At 42.8% G+C, this 19,101-nt stretch overlaps 1 protein-coding gene across 2 annotated transcripts in view; it reads left to right on the forward strand.

Annotated features, from left to right (window-relative positions):
- PDK3 (pyruvate dehydrogenase kinase 3) overlaps positions 1-19,101 on the forward strand; it is an 80,275-nt gene that overhangs the window by 17,428 nt on the left and 43,746 nt on the right. Inside the window, exons 1-2 of one of the 2 annotated variants that reach the window (XM_074994475.1) lie at positions 3,902-4,075; positions 18,173-18,314. In XM_074994475.1, the coding sequence (XP_074850576.1) occupies positions 3,958-4,075; positions 18,173-18,314 (260 nt within the window). In that variant the 5' untranslated portion in view covers positions 3,902-3,957. Of the gene's footprint in view, positions 1-3,901; positions 4,076-18,172; positions 18,315-19,101 lie in introns of those variants that run through there. The other variant, XM_074994484.1, reaches the window with a different exon arrangement.

Raw genomic sequence — 19,101 nt, forward strand, 5'->3', positions numbered from 1 at the left:
AGTCATCCACAGCCAAACTCGCTAGCGGTTGAATCGTCCCAACACAGGTCCAAATCATCCCAGTACAAATCTGGGGGATTGGACAAGGACATAAAGAAACTGGATCTTCTGGGTAGAAAAGCCTACTCCTTCTCTATTCTGTTGCTCCGCATGGCCAACTATGCCGCTCATTTGTCGAATCACAATTTCGACAACTATTCCAAGCTTACTGCCCTCATGGACTTCCTTCCGGAGGATAAAAGGCCAATTCTTAAGGCAATTGTGCAAGAGGGCTACGCGGCTTCTCAAGCGGGCGTGCAGATTGCACTGGATGTGGCGCACACAGCAGCCTGCGCCGTGGCCACTGCAGTGCTAATGCGGAGAGAGTCATGGCTTCACACATCTGGCATTCCAAAGGAGTTACACGTCAAAATTGCAGACCTCCCCTTCGACAAAATAAAATTGTTTGCTGAGTCGACCACCTCAGTCCTACACTCGAGCAAAGATTCCAGAGCGACAGTTCGGACTTTGGGGATATATACCCCACCGTTCAGAAGGAAGAAATTTTATCCTCAGCAACGCCGTTATGGTTACCAACAGCAACATACCCAATTTCAACGGGGGTGTGATCAGGGACGTCATCAACAAACACATTATAAGGGCCCCAGGTGCCGGCCACAGCAGGGCAACGCCTCCGCGGGGCAAAGTGCAAGACAGCAAGTTTGACGGGTATGTCGAGGGCTACGAAGCCAAGACCGTACCTCAGTGCCAATCTCAGTACATGTTCCATCACCGACTCAAGCCATTTTACCCACAGTGGAAAAGCATCACGTTGGACAAGTGGGTATTGGAGATTGTAAACACGGGATACACGATCCCCTTCCAGTCTTTACCTCCACCAAATCCTCCCACCGCACCCCTTCTCAGAGACCCCTCTCACCTACCGGAATTAAGGCGGGAGGTGGACCACCTCCTATTCATAGGGGCGGTGGAGAGAGTACCGGAACAATTTCAAGGCAAAGGGTTCTACTCCAGGTATTTCCTGACGGAAAAGAAGACAGGATGGTGGAGACCCATTTTGGATCTACGTGCACTGAACCAGTACCTACGCGAACAGCGCTTCAAAATGACTACGATGGCTTCAATAATCACGGCACTAGACCATGGCCATTGGTTTGCAGCCCTCGACTTACAGGATGCGTATTTTCATATCGCAATTCATCCAGCCCACAGGCGTTTCCTCCGGTTCCTTGTGGGCACAGATCCTTTCCAGTACAGAGTCCTCCCATTCGGACTCTCTTCAGCACCCAGAGTCTTCACCAAGACCTTAGCGGTGGTGTCAGCATACCTACACAGACAGGGAGTTTTCATTTTCCCGTACCTGGACGATTGCCTGCTAAAGGGAACTTCCCGGGCGGAGGTATTACGGATGATACACATCACCACAAAAACATTTACCTCACTGGGCCTCATCATCAATTTCTCAAAGTCAAAGACCGACCCCACGCAAAATATAGAGTTTATAGGGGCTCGGATAGACTCAGTCACGTCAAGGGTGTATTTACCCGAGGCTCGTTTTCGTGCCATCGAATCTCTCGTACAACTACTAACGTACAGCCCCACTGTTCCAGTTCTCACGTGCTTACAACTGTTGGGGCATATGGCAACCACCACGTTTGTGGTGCAAAACGCCAGGCTGCATATGCGAGGATAGCAGCACTGGTTGGCAACCGTATACAAACCCTCAATGCACACCGTCCACAAGAGGGTGTCACTTACAACAGAGGCACGAAGCTCGCTAACATGGTTGGGAAACCCCAAGAATCTCCTGACATGAGTGCCCTTCCGCCAACCGCAAATTACTGTGTTCATTACAACAGATGCCTCCCATATGGGATGGGGGGCTCACATGGACAACAAAACCACTCAAGGATTATGGTCCCCCACGGAGAAGACACTGCACATAAACATATTAGAGCTCAGGGCAGTGTTCAATGCGTGCAGGCATTTTCACAATTATCTGCGCAGAAAAATAGTCAGCGTGAATACCGACAACACCACCACCATGTTTTATGTGAACCGACGGGGGAGCCAGGTCTCGTACGCTTTGTGCGGAGGCGGTCTGACTCTGGAACTGGTGCATCGTCAACAGTATAATCATAAAAGTTTCATACCTATCGGGGGTCCACAACGTCAAGGCGGACCAACTCAGCAGACACTTCACGCCCACTCACGAGTGGCAGATCTGTCCAGACCTACTTCACCAAGTGTTCTGCAGATGGGGTTTTCCCCAAATTGACTTGTTCGCCACCTGAGAAAACAAGAAATGTCCCCAGTACTGCTCCAGAGTGGGCATGGGACAGGAGTCTTTGGGGGACGCCTTCATGATCCCATGGAAGGGCCCTCTACTTTATGCGTTCCCTCCCACGACACTTATACACAAGGTCTTGGAGAAGGCCAGAAGGGAGAAAGCACGCATGATATTCATAGTCCCAACCTGGGACCGCCAACCGTGGTTCCCGTTGCTCTTGCGCATGGCTCAACATCGGCCATTTCCCCTACCAACAGTACTGGACATTCTCACTCAGGCTCGGGGGTCAATACTGCACCCGCATCCGAAGAGACTTCGGCTGCAAGCATGGCTAATCGCCTTAGAGGCTACATGCTCAGAGGGAGTACAACAAGTCCTTGAATGTAGTCGGAGAACTTCCACCAGAAAGACTTATCGGCACAAATGGTTGCGTTTTTCCGAATGGTGTTCCTCCAGGCAACTAATACCCCAGGACACCACCATACCTACGATTCTGGATTATTTGCTACAACTCAAACAAAACGGACTTTCGCTATCCTCTATAAAGGTGCATCTGGCGGCTATATCAGCGTTTCGGCATGAAGAGGATGGATCAACCACATTTGCCCATCCTGTTGTCTCGCGTTTCCTAAAGGGGTTGGTGAATCTGTACCCCCCTCAGAAACCAATACCACTGTCATGGAGTTTAGACCTAGTTCTACACACCCTCTCGGGACCGCCCTTTGAACCATTGGCTACGGTCCCCTTTTGACTACTTACTATTAAAACGACTTTCCTCCTGGCAATCACGTCAGCTCGCGGAGTGAGTGAGCTCACGGCCATAATGTCCACACCACCCTGCACGATCTTCTCAAAAGAAGCGGTGGTCTTACGATTACACCCAGCCTTCGTTCCGAAGGTTTCTTCAGACTTTCATATCAACGAACCAATAGTGCTGCCCTCGTTCTATCCTAAGCCTCACAACTCAAATGAAGAGGTATGGTTGCACTTACTTGACATAAGAAGGGCACTGGCCTTCTACATCGATAGAACTAAACCTTTCCGGAAAACGGACAGACTCCTGGTGTCCATTGCATCCAGGTCAAAAGGAGAAGCACTGTCCTCACAGAGGATTTCAAATCACATTGTGTCTTGCATAAGACTGTGTTACGAGATTTGCAAGACTCCTCTGCCAGTTCCACCAAGAGCCCACTGTACTAGGGCGATGGCGGTGTCAACGGCCTTCTTCAAAGGCATTGCGCTGAGAGATATCTGTAGAGTGGCGACGTGGTCTTCTTATGACACCTTCGCCAAGCACTACGCCATGCACAGGATGCTTGATGAGGATACACGCCTGTCGACAGCAGTCCTTTCACGGGCAAGCTGCGCATAAATCGGGTACCCACCTCCTTTTTCGGGGGGGGGGGGGGGTTACTGCTGGGTAGTCACCTACTGTGGAGCACCCACGGGGACCACTCGAAGAAGAAAGAGAAGTTACTCACCTGTGTAGTAACAATGGGTCTTCGAGATGTGTCCCCGTGGGTGCTCCACTACCCACCTGTTCCTCCCCACTTCGGAGCTCTGTTTGTGTGTTTTTCAGGGGCGTCCGGAGCGGTTGATCAGGAACTGGCGGGGACCGGATCGCGCACGTGACCGTAAGCGTGCGAAGAGCCAATGCGCATCGGCGCATGCACGACCCGACAGAGACTGCTGAAGATTTTCCGAGCTGCGGCGCCGGGGTGAGCCCGACACCTACTGTGGAGCACCCACGGGGACACATCTGGAAGAACCATCGTTACTACACAGGTGAGTAACTTCTCTTTGGTGATGGCTCATATTGGCATTAATAACATTCAGTTGTGGGATATCTTGCGGATGATAACTTTTGGAAACCTCAGAAGTGTGCTGAAGAAGCAGAATGGTCAAGTAATCTTCTCAAATTCTTCCCGTCCCACAAGAAAAGGGAGACAGACAGAAAGTAGAATATTCTAAAAATGAGCTCCTGGCTAGGTAAGTGGTATAAACCTGGGTTCATATTCTGTGGAGAGAGGGAGCTGTGTAGTTTGCAGCACCTCTAGCTCAGAAGGGGCACCAGTATTTTCAGGGACAGGCTGGCTAGAGTAGTCAGTGTTAAACTAATAATAAAAGTGGAGGTTGCAAGTAAGGGAAGATGACCAGTCAACACAAAATCAAGATATGAGGAACAAAATTAAACAAGGAACTAAATGACATAAAAGAAGGAGTTCTTTAATTGCCTATTATACCAACATTAGGAGTCTGGCTAACAATGAAGAGGAAAATTCATGTGTGTGTAAAAGTAAGGTACAAGTTGATATTCTGGGGGTGGGATTCTTCACCAAAAATTAAAATTATGCACACAAAAGCTAAACATTCTGCACACAATATTTTGAAGTTCTGCAAAACTCTTCATATTTTGTCAAAATAATTCAGTATAATCCCACCAGTCTCTGATATTTTGGTAATTTATTTCAAAATACTTTTCAGATGAAATGTGTGTAAAAGTACAGATGACAAAAGATATTCAGGAAATGTATTTTGACAAATAGATTCCTTACTAGGCAAATTAATACAGAACTCTGGGTAATAATTTATATAATATACTGTGTGTTCTCATACCCCGTCCACATGACCCTTCCCCCAACTCAGACATATACTCCCCCATTCCCACGTGGTTCTGCATACCCCAGTTAGCCCTTAACTGCTGTCTCCAGGTGTCTCTGTGCCACCTGTTCCCATGTGGCCCTGCATCCCTGTCCCCATGCGTCTCTCACTCAGCCCCTTTACCAACCCCCCACCCCGGCTCTGCACCCCCTGTCATTCACCCCATCCTGTCTTCTGCATTTAGCCCTTAGGAGTCCTCTTTTGCCCATTGGTGTGTGTCTCCCCATATCCCCTGACCTGGCCTAATAGGTGCAGTGAAGAAGGGACTGCAGGTTCTTTCTCTTTCCCATCTGGCTTGCAGTGGTGTCCCTCTGGTGGGCAAAAGGGAGAACTGCAGTCATTTTCTGGCAGAAGCTATTTTTATTTTTGTTTTTATTTTTTGCAGAAAATGCATGGTCCATTAGTTCTGTGTGTTCGTAGTGGCACAGAATTTCCCTGGAAGTAAAGTTGGCCTTTCTAGGCTACGTCTACACATGCATGCTACATCGAAATAGCTTATTTTGATGTAGCGACATCGAAATAAGCTATTTCGATGAATAGCGTCTACACGTCCTCCAGGGCTGGTGCTGTCGACGTTCAACGTCGACGTTGGGCAGCACCACATCGAAATAGGCGCTGCAAGGGAACGTCTACACGCCAAAGTAGCACACATCGAAATAAGGGTGCCAGGAACAGCTGCAGACGGTCACAGGGCGGACTCAACAGCAAGCCGCTCCCTTAAAGGGCCCCTCCCAGACACAGTTGCACTAAACAGCACAAGATACACAGAGCCGACAACTAGTTGCAGACCCTGTGCATGCAGCATGGATCCCCAGCTGCAGCAGCAGCAGCCAGAAGCCCTGGGCTGAGGGCTGCTGCACACAGTGACCATAGAGCCCCCCAGGGGTGGGAGAGAGAGTGTCTCTCAACCCCTCAGCTGATGGCCGCCATGGAGGACCCCGCTATTTCGATGTTGTGGGACGCAGATCGTCTACACATTCCCTACTTCGACGTTGAACGTTGAAGTAGGGCACTATTTCCATCCCCTCATGGGGTTAGCGACTTCGACGTCTCGCCGCCTAACGTCGAAGTTAACTTCGAAATAGCGCCCAACACGTGTAGCCGTGACGGGCGCTATTTCGAAGTTGGCGCCGCTACTCTGAAGTAGCGTGCACGTGTAGACACGGCTCTAGGGGCTCAGAAGCCAATGGGATTGATTGCACTCAACAGTGCTTTCTATTATAGTTGTAGTGTGTGTGTGGTTTTTTTTTCCATTGCATGCATGATCACTGCATACATGCTTGAGGACATTCAGCTTTTTGTTGACCACTTTGCTTGTGTCTCAAAATGCTTTGCTTTTACAATCAGCCTGAAGGAGGTGGAAGTCATGTACCAGCCAGCACCAGACTGCTAGTTGTTGCAGTTGACAATGTGCTGCTCAGCACACACAGGAAATTTTGTCAGCTTGGTAGCATACTTTTCCAGCAATGTTTCATGATATCATTCAGTGCCTAGAAAAGCCCAGGCTGGCATCGGCAGAGCATCTGGAGGGAGCATGGAGTCTGCCTCAGAATCAAAATAAACCTACTACACATTTGTAATTGCCTCATTCCTGTATGTCTGTGAGAGGCTTCTGGTATACCAAAAACCATGCTGTGCAGTTAGCAGGGCACAGGAACACGATCACAGGATCAACCCATTATCAGATATAAATACGCCTTTGGGCCAAATTCAAAGCATGTGAGATAGGTGTTAAAAGCTGAGAACTTGTTGCAGTGTATAGACTCAGATGGACTAGTCTGTGCCATGATGCTGTGTCTACGAGCAAATTGTAGGGACAGTATCACAAATCCTCCCTGCAGCAGCAACTACACCTTTGAGAGATGTGTCCATATTTTTATTTTCAGGATTGGAGGGGCTTCCCACGTGAGAGCCATAAAAACAAAATTAATGCAGAATAAGTGTCTTAATTTACTTGCCTTTCTGCATGCGTTGGAGAAGTACAATACTGAAATAATACAAATTACAATGAATCACTTCACGCTGCTAACAACTGTACTCACATCTATGATCAGAAATACACTCATTAATAAACAACTCACTTTTGGACAGTACGTATTGGAATAAACAAACTAGACGGCATGCTTATAATTTATCGTGGATGTCAGTTTCTTATCTGAGGCTGGAGTACTGGGGTACTACAGTTGACGATTGAGGAGTATATGTAGGGTTATGTGGGGATGTTGCCTGTTGCATGCAGTTTCTCTGGCTTCAAATTCAACTGTGACAGAAAAGTTATTTTTAAAAATATAATTTCTGAAACATTCTTATTTCTCCCCTCAGCGTCTTGATTCTCAAATAGTGCTGGTTAAATGCATAAGCACCATAAGTCTGTGCCCAGAGATTAAGTTCCTGGAGTCACTTGATAGCTCAAAATCTCAGCTTCCATTTAAAAGAAAAGCGTCTGCTCTTGTGGGATCCTGAGTATGCATGAAGGGTTGTCAGCCAAAATCGTCTTCACTTCTAACTCTTCCAGGCAGGAATCACGATTCCTCAGAGCTATACGTACTTTTTATATAATTTAACAAGACAGCATAAAGCTGTATTTGTGATGTATTCCTTCAAGTATGAAAACAGCAGGCTGTTGAGTTGTAATTTATAACAAGAGCTGTGTTTATGGTATGGTGTGGTTTACCTTCCATGTAGAATGCCTTTCTATACCCTTATAATTTATTCTCTCTCGACACCAGCCAAGTCTTAAACTCTTTTTAGAAACCTCAGTTAAAAATGTTTGACACGCACATTTTGGGAATATATAAAATATGAAGAGTGATGGCCCCCATGTTTAAAATATTCCCTCCCAATTCGCCTGGCTTTTTCTTTATTGGACAGCTCTTTTCTCTGCTATTTATTCCTTTCATCCAAAGCTGTAGAAGTGTGGTCACATCTTTATTAATATTTTACACATCTCTGTTTGTAATACAGTTCCTTGGAAGGGGCTCCTACATAAATGCATTGTAAATTTAGGGTCAAATTCTAATCTCGCCCACACCAGTGTAATTTCAAAGTTATTCTGGTGCTACAGGTTGAACCTCTCTAATCCGCCACTCTTTGATCAGGCAACATTTGTGGTCCAGCATGATTTTAGCTAGCTGGATGTCCACTTATAATGGGTGTGGCCAAGTTTGCCACAGTTCTACACAGTTAGTTTACAGCTACCAGTCCTGGCTCTCAGTGTTCTGTGCTGTTATTTAGCCGTAATTTACCCCTCAGTGTCTTCTTTAGAGACCACTAAGTGTTGGAAGTGTTGGTAATGCTGCAGACAATACTGACCTCCCATCGTTCAGCAGATTGTCTGGTTTGGCACCAGTCATGTCCAAGGATGCCAGACTAGAGAGGTTCAACCTGTAATAGAATTAATCCATATTTACACCCACATAACTGGTACTAAAATGTGACCAGAAGTATATGTATTGACTAATTATAGTGATAAAAATAAAACCATGAAACCATTTCTTTCTTGTAGGAGACTGGACATAAAATACTTTTTCATATTGAAAAATTAATCAGTAAGACGAAAAGTTTGACAAAGGCAACAGTAAATTCAGAGATTTTATTTTCAAAGGTTCATTTTAGTTTGAACATGTTAAAAAGATTGTGAAATTTAATAAATGATGGTTCTTGGGGAGCATCTTGGAGAGTCTTTATTGTGAAACATGTTTTATATCTGTATTAAGCAGTAATTACTTAAAATAATGCACCTTATCCTATCTTTTGCTTTAGTGTTGAAGGTAACAACATATGCTTTAAATTAGGGGCCAGCTCCATGGTGAAAAAAGATTGACCCAGATTTGGTGGATGCCCTTTTGCAGTTCTGGATGGGCAAAGGAGCTGCTAAGGAGCAACACCGGGACGTGGCATGCTTCTTGCATTTGTGTGCGGATTTCAGTGTGGAAAAACATACCCAGTTAGTACTGGTCAGACAGACTTTATTTCCTCGTCTTTCCCTGCCTTCCCCTTCCTTTTTCATACATGGCAGCTCAACTGCTGAGGCTGTGTAGCTGGAAGTCAAAGAAGTTCTTTAGAGCTCTGGAGACTACATGAAAATTGTTCTCTCCCCTTAGCATAATGAGAAATTTATGGGTTGGAGACCAGATGTGCCACTTAATTGACCAATAAGACTCTTCTCCCTTTTTTGTGTCCTTCCTGTTTTTTTCAGCAATGTTTTTTAAATAGCAGCATAGAGAAAACCATAACAAAAACATTATTATGCCCAGAGGGGGCCAAAATGTTAAGTTTTGTTTTTTGTTTTTTTTTTACATATAATAAATTACGTGCCAAAATAGGACTCCTATTTTATATAATCAGTGTATTTTATAGAAAGCAACACTGCAGTAAACTTTCATATCTAGCATTCTGTCATCTGGAACTCTCAAATAACCGGCATTTTCATCATAAAAATGTTAGTTGTTTGCCATAAGTACAGTATAGCAAAGTACAGATAAATACAGTAAATACAATATGTATGTGTACAGTGCACAATTCTACTGTTAGTAAATAAAATAGTCTGCATTCATTTTTGTTTGTTTCTTAATATCTAATCTTGTTTTTCTTCAGTGTTATGTGTTGCTAAGTGTACCTCTCTATTATCCAGAGTATTTGAATATTCAGCAACCTCCCAGTCCCAGGCTGCCACATATGAAAGAGTTCACTGTAGTTTCATAACGAGCTACTTAGGTGGCTAACAGTTGATGACTAATACATTTGCAGAATTTACTTATATGTAACTAAAGAGGCACCTGCTGCAAGCAAATGTGAGTCAAATATGCTTAAGTATTTGAGGCATTGGGCCCTAAAAACAGTAATTACTGATGCCAGGAGACTACCCATTGACTGACATGCCTTCAATGAGCACAAAAATCCTCAAATGATTGTTTTAAAGCCTGATTGGGGGCTGTCTTGCCAATGTACGTTATCTCTGAACAGATGTTGAATTATGTGCTGTTCAGCTGATTATAATGGGACAGCCTTAAAGCATGACCTTGATTGTGCCAGTTGCAGTGTGCTTCAGGGATTTTCAAATTGCAGATCTTCGTTGTCATATGCATAGCAATGGTTTTAACCTATCTTGGGCTGCTGAATTTACCTTAATCAGAACCTAGTATTTTTTTGTTCTTTTTATAGACAGTTGTTGTGTTGGCCACAGTCACAAAAGACACTTTCAGTTTCTCTCTTGTCTATAGCGAAATACTTAGAGCCCATGACAAGTACAACACAGGCCTCTGAAGCTACATGGTTTGTTGGATATTGCTGCAGAATTTTCAACTCTTGGGGAAGGATGGGAAATCTGAGAATAGGCATACTTAGAAAGTCAAAGACCTAATTACTCAGTTAGGCTCAGAAGGATAGTGTCTGTAAGCATTTCCATTGCTTTCAAATACCTGTGTGTGTATTTTGACACAGATGTTTCCGAAGAGCGGTTTTGTTTATTCACATAATTATAATCCAGTAAAATGATATATATTAAGCTTGAAGTGAAAACTCAAAAGAAATGTTAGTTTTATGGCATGTCTATGGTTGAGATTTTACAATAGTATAGCTGTGCCGGTGGTCTGTGCTGAAGGTAGAGAATTCTCCTGTCAGCTTAATAAAATTACCTCAGCAAGTGGCTGTAGCTGTGTGGGTGAGAGAAGCTGTCCCACTGGCATAGCTCTGTCCACATTCGAGTTTCTGTCAATATGTTGCTCAGGGGTATTTTCTTTTTTTCACACTCCTGGGTGACACAAGTTATACCAACAAAAGTGGTAGTGGATACAGCTGATAAGGCAGTAGCTAGATTATAGTGAAAGGTAAGTAGTATAGCTTGATCAAATTTTTAGACAACCTTTTTGTAGTAAAAAACAGATTAATATGTCCAATGTGTTTTGTGAAGGTGTATCACTTTCACCAAATGGTTTTGAAAATGAGACACCATCAAAGCACAGGAAAATATTAAAACATTTTATATCAAAAATATTAAGTGAAACATTTCATTTTTATTCAAAAATTTTCACTTGAGAATTCCATTGTTTTATTTTTAAACAGTAAAATAAATTTTAGCTTGTGAAATCAAAATATTCCTAAGTTAAAACATTTTTTCAATCTAAAGCAATTTTTTTAATAAGTTTGTCAACTAATAAAAAAAATCCGTAATTTGGACAGTTGTAGTCTGTAGTTATTTTTGAGAAGAACGGGAGTCCTCATTATGAGTCCAGGTTACATTATGAAATAATGCAACTTGTAAAGGGGAATTAAAAACCATAAGAAATAATGTAATTAGCTTGAGATATGTTCCTAATACATACAGTTCACATGTGTGGTACGTAAGGTGTGTCAGTAACCCACAAAAAACAATAAATAGAAATAGGTTACACAAATACAGTACTGTACAGTATATTAAGATATATAGTATGTGCACTCGCAGTGTGTTCACTACAAAACTTACAGACAGGAAGGACAGTGCAAAGGGTTGTGGTGTGATGTTGTGGCACGCTACAGCAGGGATGTGCAAAGTGGGGGGTGCAGCCCCTCGGAGGGGTACAAAACTTTTTATGGGGGCACAGCAAAGTACTGCTTCCTGCAGCCTCAGTGTCACTAATGGAGGAACAAGCTGACTCTGCAGGAGAGAATGCAGGCAAGAGATGTACCCTGGCTGTTCTCCCTTGCAATGGGACACTCCCGTTGCAGACAGAGAGGGCATGTACCACTGCTGTCTCTCTCCAACCTGGCACGCAGCCTGCCCCTGCCTCCAGGTCCCAACTTCTGGCTGCTCCTGGGTCCTAGCAGCCATCATCCACCGTGGCTTTCCCCTTCTCCTCCCAAGATCTAGTCAGCCTGCAGCTGTTCACAGCTGCTGCCTGGCTCCCTGAAGTTGCCAGCGGCTCCCCTGCTGGCTGCCTGCAGCTCACTGGCCCCCTGCAGCTCCTCCCTGTGGGTCCCCTGCTGATCCCTGCTGGCTCCCTGCAACTCATCCTAGTTCCCTGCCGGCTACCTGCAACTTACCCAGCTACCTGTCAGCTCCCACCTGACTCCTGGCTTCCCACAGCTGCCCACTGGCCCACCATGACTTCAGGCCTCACTTCCAGGGCACTACAGCTCATGTCACCCAGCTACCACAAAGCTTAGCTAAGCTCCTGACTTTTGACCCTCGGTCCCCAAACGACATAAGTGCGGATCAGTGCGACTTATGATGAATCTGCTCTCATGAATTAATTAGCAATGTGTGTGTGAAACAACTTATAGTGAAGTTAGTTATAATGTGGACCCCCTGTATTCATTTGGGCTATGTCTACAATGGAAGCATCTATCTACAGAAGTTACTGTCAGAAGAGATGTTTCGACAAAACTGTTGTCAACAGATTGTGTCTACGCTTAAAAGCAGATCAATCTTTTGACCTGCTCTGTCGACAAAAGGGTCCCCCAGATCATATACACAGCTTTTTTGTTAACATTTCCTGTTGACAAAACACATTCTATATCGAGTTTTTCCACGATTTTTTTTGACAAAACCCCAGTTTTGGTTACAAAACTCTCTAGTGTAGGCATAGGCTTGGAGTATCATTTGTCTTTGAAATGGTTCCATTGTAGCATCTAGGAACAGGAAGGGGGATACATTTGCAACTAGAAAAGTTAGAAGGTAAGAAAGCAACAACTAATAGTGAGGGTGTGATGGATTTCACAGGAATAATTTTATAGTCTGATTACTGACTACTTACAGCTAATTGACTTTTTTTGGTAACGTAGCTTAAAGAATAGCTACAAGACCTCCTGATGGAAAGCTCAAATACAATATTTTAGCTAAAACTTTATTCTTGGTACATTGCTCATTTTTTTAAAATATACCTGCTCTTAAAGTAGTTCAACAGAAAAAAAGTGAATTTATGCTCAAATTCGATACTTTGACACTTGGCCTTAATAGAGATAGCAACTACCTCACGCATTATAAAGACAGTTTCCTTATTTTTGATACTTGTAGTGATCTCAGACAGGACACTTACAGTTAGTAATTCTCTCCCCTTCACCTCCCCACCCCCTTGTGTCCTGTGTATCCGATTTGTCAGTTTTTATTTCAATCTGTGTTATAAAACCATCATGCCATTTCCAGAACAGCACTATCTCCATATCTGAAGAAGTGGGTCTGCCTCACGAAAGCTCATCACGTAATAAATTATTTTATTAGCCTTTTAAAGTGACAGCTGTTTTGTTTTGTTAGGATATAGGCAATGCAGCTACCTCTCTGTTACTAGGAAAAAAGTGATTAGTATTGTGGGCAAAATACTGTAGTCCAGTAGTTGTAAAACTGCAGATTTCTGTGGCTCAGATAGCTCAAGACAGGATGAACATGGCATTAGACTATGCCTTCAAGGTAATGAAATTCAAACATATGTGTTCTTGATGTACACGTGCATGGAGCAGCTACTTAGTCCTAGGGATATTTAGTAGGCTTTGCATTTTAGCTAGTGAAATTTTGTGGTGCTTTAGTAACTCAGCATTCTCACAGCTGTCACTTTAGGTAGTTTTATTTATGTACAATTATTTTTAGATGGATTTGTTCAGCAGTACTATCTTTGGGTTGTCACTGGCTTCCTAAAGACTCTTCTTCAGAGTAGAAACTTATATCTCTATGGCTACGTCTACACTAGCCAAAAACTTCGAAATGGCCATGCAAATGGCCCTTTCGAAGTTTACTAATGAAGCGCTGAAATACATATTCGGCACTTCATTAGCATGCGGGCGACCGCGGCACTTCGAAATTGATGCGGCTTGCCCAGATGAGGCTCCTTTTCGAAAGGACCCCGGCTACTTCGAAGTCCCCTTATTCCTATGAGTAGATAGGAATAAGGGGGCTTTAAAGTGGGCGGGGTCCTTTCAAAAAGGAGCCCCGTCTGGACGAGCCGCGCGACTGCGAGCCACTTCAATTTCGAAGTGCCGTGGCCACCCACATGCTAATGAGGCGCTGAATATGTATTTCAGTGCTTCATTAGTAAACTTTGAAATGGCCATTTGCATGGCTATTTCGAAGTTTTTGGCTAGTGTAGACACAGCCTATACGTCCAAGACTGCTCTTCTTGCCACTTAGCAGCGCCTCCTTTTGGGTCATGTGGGGAATTGGCACAACCACTTGGCCTGACACACCTTACTGTGGTTAGTCAGTCTGTCATTCCCCTCTGTTATTTCTGCCTCTTGTGCTAGGTGCAGCAGCACTCTCCTCTTTAAAGTTTTGCCTTTGAGCCAAGTCCCATTATAGTTCTCCCCGCTTCCAGCGTACTGCAAGACCTTTAAAGCAAACTGTCCCAGCTGGTCTGTTCCCACACTACTTGCTTTGTACTGTTCATCACGTAGGAGAAACTGGGCCTGCCCTTTACATCAGGTTCCAGTCCAGGGACCTTCATTTGAGCAGTTCTGGGCTTTTACTCTCCCAGCACTTACTGCTTCTTCCTGGGATTGCTTCCTTCTCTGTCTTTGCACTTTCTTGTGTTTCGTCCCTGTATCAAGAAGTGCAGCTGCAAGTTTCTTTCCTGTAGGCCTCTGACTTCCTCTCTGTAGATCCTGCCTAGCTTCTCGCACTAGCTGGCCATCATTTGCCATTAGACCATAATACTCCACATGCAGCCTTAGGTTAATTGGCCTAGTTTCCATTGTCAGGTCCTGTGTGAAGTGGAGGTCTCTTCACACCCTATTCTTTCTTACAATCACTACAGTAGTGGTAAAACAACTTTAGTTATCTTTATCAAAATGGTAAAAAAAAAAACGTTATCCAATTCTTTGCAAATATCATGCTCCTCAAATGAATTAGCTATGCCAGTCACAATTTTTAGTCAGTGTTGTTCACAAATGCTTCCTCCTCAGGCCCAACAAAGTCCATTTATAGGAGTGATGCATTGGGGGGTGGAGAAGGAAAGTTTCTTGACAACACTTTTTGGCTTCACGTGACTACTAGAGAATATTTTCCTTTTCCCTCTCTTAAGTACTTAACCGCTATTGTCATCGTCTTGCTCTATTATAGGTGACTGGATGAACAGAAATGACAGCCAAAAAGAATATTTTAGCTTATTCCCCCTTTCAGCTTCTTAGAAGTTAACAGGCTGTATTTGCTATGCCTTCTCTTATGTGCTGCTAAATATTCCTGGAAAAGCTCTCTCAAAATCCATGTTGATAATATACTGATACGGCATTTTCGCAGGTCACAACTTCCATTACATGTGTGGCAAGACGGATACACAGAATGCTACCATACAAAAGTGGTTTGATCATAGGTTTCTCCAGCTATGGCACAAAAATTTTTGTAGACCAGTAGCTAGCTACAAAGTGAACTTTTGATGGCTCAGAATTCCTACTTTATTTTGTTTTCCCTATTTAGTACTGCTATTACAATTGGAAAGGCAGTTTTTATAGCAATGGTAACTAAACTTTGTGGTAGCACAGAAAGTTATTAGTTTCTAAAGCAAAGTGGGTAAAGTATGTCTGTTTTAAAAATCCACCTTAGAAATGAAATAAGATTAGAAGGAATATTTTGATCATTGACGATGTGCCGATCTACTCCGGGTCCCGTGGGTGCACGTGGGGTGTGATACAGTGGGGGGAGTCGGGTGGCCCAGGACCAACCACCCCACCTTTATAGCAGCCTGATATAGTGTAGCAGCAATATGTGATTCAGTGTATTCACTTTAAAACCTAGGTTTCCACAGTATTATGAGTACCAGGAACAATAACACTCCGATTGTGAACACCACAATGCCCTGTGGCTGTTCTAAGTCCCAATAATTCTCTATACAGACCCAGCTAGACCAGCTAGTGGTATTTACCAATAGTGATTTATTCATTTATTCGTAACTACAATTACTTAACACTTGATATAGATAGATAGATAGATAGTTATTTATTTGGCATAAGCTAAATACTAGGTTACATATAACTATATATAATTACATGTGACTTACCAATAACATCCAATGCTCCCACATCTCACCAATAACTACGTTACAGCGGCCCTTCAAGTCAGAGATACGGCTTGGTTGGGACCTTTCGTGGTGGTGACGTCCGGGTGATCAGGCCGGGGTCTGCTGTCTGGACTGGAAGTTGCTAGCCTCCGCCTTGTGTCCAGGAGCCCACCCCCTTATTCCTGCTAAATCACCTTTTATCCTGTTTCTTACTTGGGGGTTCGATACCTGGCCAATTAAAGCGTTTGTTACCTAATTTGGGCTTTCTATCCTCCCGGCCTGTCAGAACATGTTACAAGATTTCCTCTGTCCTTGGTCTTTTTCTGAACCTCCCCTGGGACCCTCTGATGTTGTACAACCAAGATGTTCTCTTTGGGGGGCTTCCAGCTACTAGCCCCAGCTGTTCTCTTTGGGGGCTTACTATCTGCTTGTCAGGATGTTCTCTTTGGGGACTCTCCAACTACTTGTCAACTTTCTGATTTCTTTCTCCTGGCCTGACTTCAGACCTTCCCGCCGTTGTATGATAGCGTTCCAAGATGGAGTGTATGGTCATTCTGCCTTGCGAGTGAGGCCCGGCCACCAGGTGCTCGTGCTCCCACAATCATGAAACAGTTTTAAGCTATTGAGCTAAACTTAGTGTCATGGATTCTGTGCTGTGAAACTAATTTTCCTTCTCCGTCTTTTAGGCTGGACGTTGCAAATATTAACAGTTGTATAAAGTTGCTATCTTGATCTTACCAGACTTTTTCGATATTTCTGCTACTAAGTACAACAGGCTTTATAGGAAAGTAAAGATTAAAGAATTTAAGTGGACAAAGGCAGACTCAGACTCATACTAAACAGTTTAAAGAAGGCTTGTAGTCTAAAAAGTAATCATAAAATGACATGGTGGGGTTGTAGTCAATGAAATTTCCAAAACAATATTACAATTTAAGATTTTTTTTTTCTATCCATCACTTTGGAAGTACCTTCTATATGTGAATTTACAGAATTAGGGCTCGTGAAAAGGAGCACAGTTGAACTCATGACTACAACTGAAATTGAGATGCGTAGCTGAGGGCAGAATTGGGTCCCAGGTTTTTGTTGTTATATATATGTATTCGTTTTAGGTCTCAGAAATGTTTAGTTGGACTCAGATTACCGGCAACGTTTTTATGGATGATCTCAACCAAAATTTTCCAGATTGCATAAAATATGAAGTGTAAAAGTAAAGCTAGTACATAAAATGGTTAGGTTACTGCAGCCACTGCTTATCATAGATCTTATATTTTTGTTATATGTTGTTATTTTTATCTTATATATTTATGTTCGAGAAAATAGAGGAGTGAGTAAGTAGGTAAAGATAATAGTTGAGAATAAAAAACCGGCATTAGTTTTTAGGTATTTTTTTCATACATAACAAATTATCAAGCAGTAGAACTAACCTAAACAAAAGATGGCCTTGGATCTGCCAGGTTATCAGTGTGAGACTTGGCAAAGAAAATTTGTTTCTCTCATTCTCCCCCTCTCTCTCTTCCCCCCGCCCCAACTAATACAACATAATTTTTGTGTGTCTGTACATCACAACTTTGATATAGAAGCTCCACAAACCCAAAAGTGGAGTTATAATTCTTGATGGAGTAGTAATAGTGCTGCAAAGAGTTAGTAGGTACTTTATCCTACGTAGGCAGGTTTATTTAGTACTGATTTTAAAAGTGAATCAGTAATCCTTGTATCAAAAATCATTCTACAATAATAGCAGCTTTTCTAGAGAAGAAGTGCCGGTATTATAGAAAAGAGCTTTGTAGAACTGCAATTATTATGGAATTGCATCTACAACAAAAGCACTAAAAAAATAAGCCTCCTGGTATGGGAGAACATTACTTGTAAATTATTTTTCTTTCCCTGCAATTTTTTTCCTGTCTTGTGTGGCTGGGGTAGAGGTTTTGAACATTAGAGAAAAAACTTTGATTGGATAGATTTTGGAAGAGTGAATTGGGGCAGCACCATTTAAGGCCGGTGCACCCTGAAGACATGAAATGGGGAAAGAAGGCTTTATGAGGGGGTGTTGACAGATGAATGAGGGGAAAGAGCCACAGAAATAAAGATAAATGTGTGTCTTGAAGAATGAGAAGGGAACTTGGGACATCAAAGGAGTACCAGACTTTTAATTGGGACCTTTTAATTGGCCTTCATTTTCTAAGATCAACATTTATTTCATTCTAGAGCTGTAACTTCTAAATCATAGTCTGTTGCAATAGAATTCTCTATTTTTTTCTAACAGGACGTGATAATGCATGTGAGAAAACATCATATATGTTCCTCAGGAAAGAACTTCCTGTGCGGCTAGCAAATACCATGAGAGAAGTCAATTTGCTGCCTGATAACTTGCTAAACAGGCCTTCAGTTGGGCTTGTTCAAAGTTGGTAAGTATGGAGAGTGGATTAAGAAATCAGTATATTTCTACTACTGTAAATGTCTGTAAGTTCATGTTAAAATTAATTTTATTATCCAGTTCTCTAATTTGAATAATTTGTATAACATATTTTCCCCTCTTGAACAAAATTATATCTATAAAAATAGGCTATGTCTACACTTGCATGCCTCCTTCAAAAGAAGAATGCAAATGAGGCACTGCTTTGCATATCTTGTGCTTCATTTGTATAATCTCTTTTGGGGAGAGATTCTTTCGACAGAAGAAAAGCAGTGTAGATGGGGCTGTTTTAAAAATAAACCCTGTTCTTGAAAGAACCCTTATTCCTAGCTTTTTAGGACTAAAAAAGGTCTTTAAACTTCCTTGGTTACATTCGTTGGGCTTTGAACAAGTTCTGCAATACTGCACGAGGCACAGCTCTTCATGCTGTCCGTGGCTGAGAAGAATGAATCCACAAAATTTACGTAAAAATGTTTGCATAGTCTGTGAAGTGTCTTGGTGAAGATGACTATAATTTTTATGTATGTAATAGCATTTTACCTCAATGTGAATTTAATAACTTTCGTTTTTTCAGATGGTAAAGCATAAGCTAAATATTTAATGTTGCTCCTATCTCAAACTTGAGACCTAAACAATATAAATTAGTACTACATTTTGTGTAATATCTGGTTTAAACTTGTATTATTGCTATAAATAAATCATGCAATGCCAGACGTTACATACAGGTAAGTAAGTCTGTATGCCAGCACATGACATATGTAAATGAATTAATGTGTGGA

The sequence above is a fragment of the Carettochelys insculpta genome, chromosome 1 (assembly GCF_033958435.1).
Source record: "Carettochelys insculpta isolate YL-2023 chromosome 1, ASM3395843v1, whole genome shotgun sequence".
Lineage (NCBI taxonomy): Eukaryota > Metazoa > Chordata > Testudines > Carettochelyidae > Carettochelys > Carettochelys insculpta.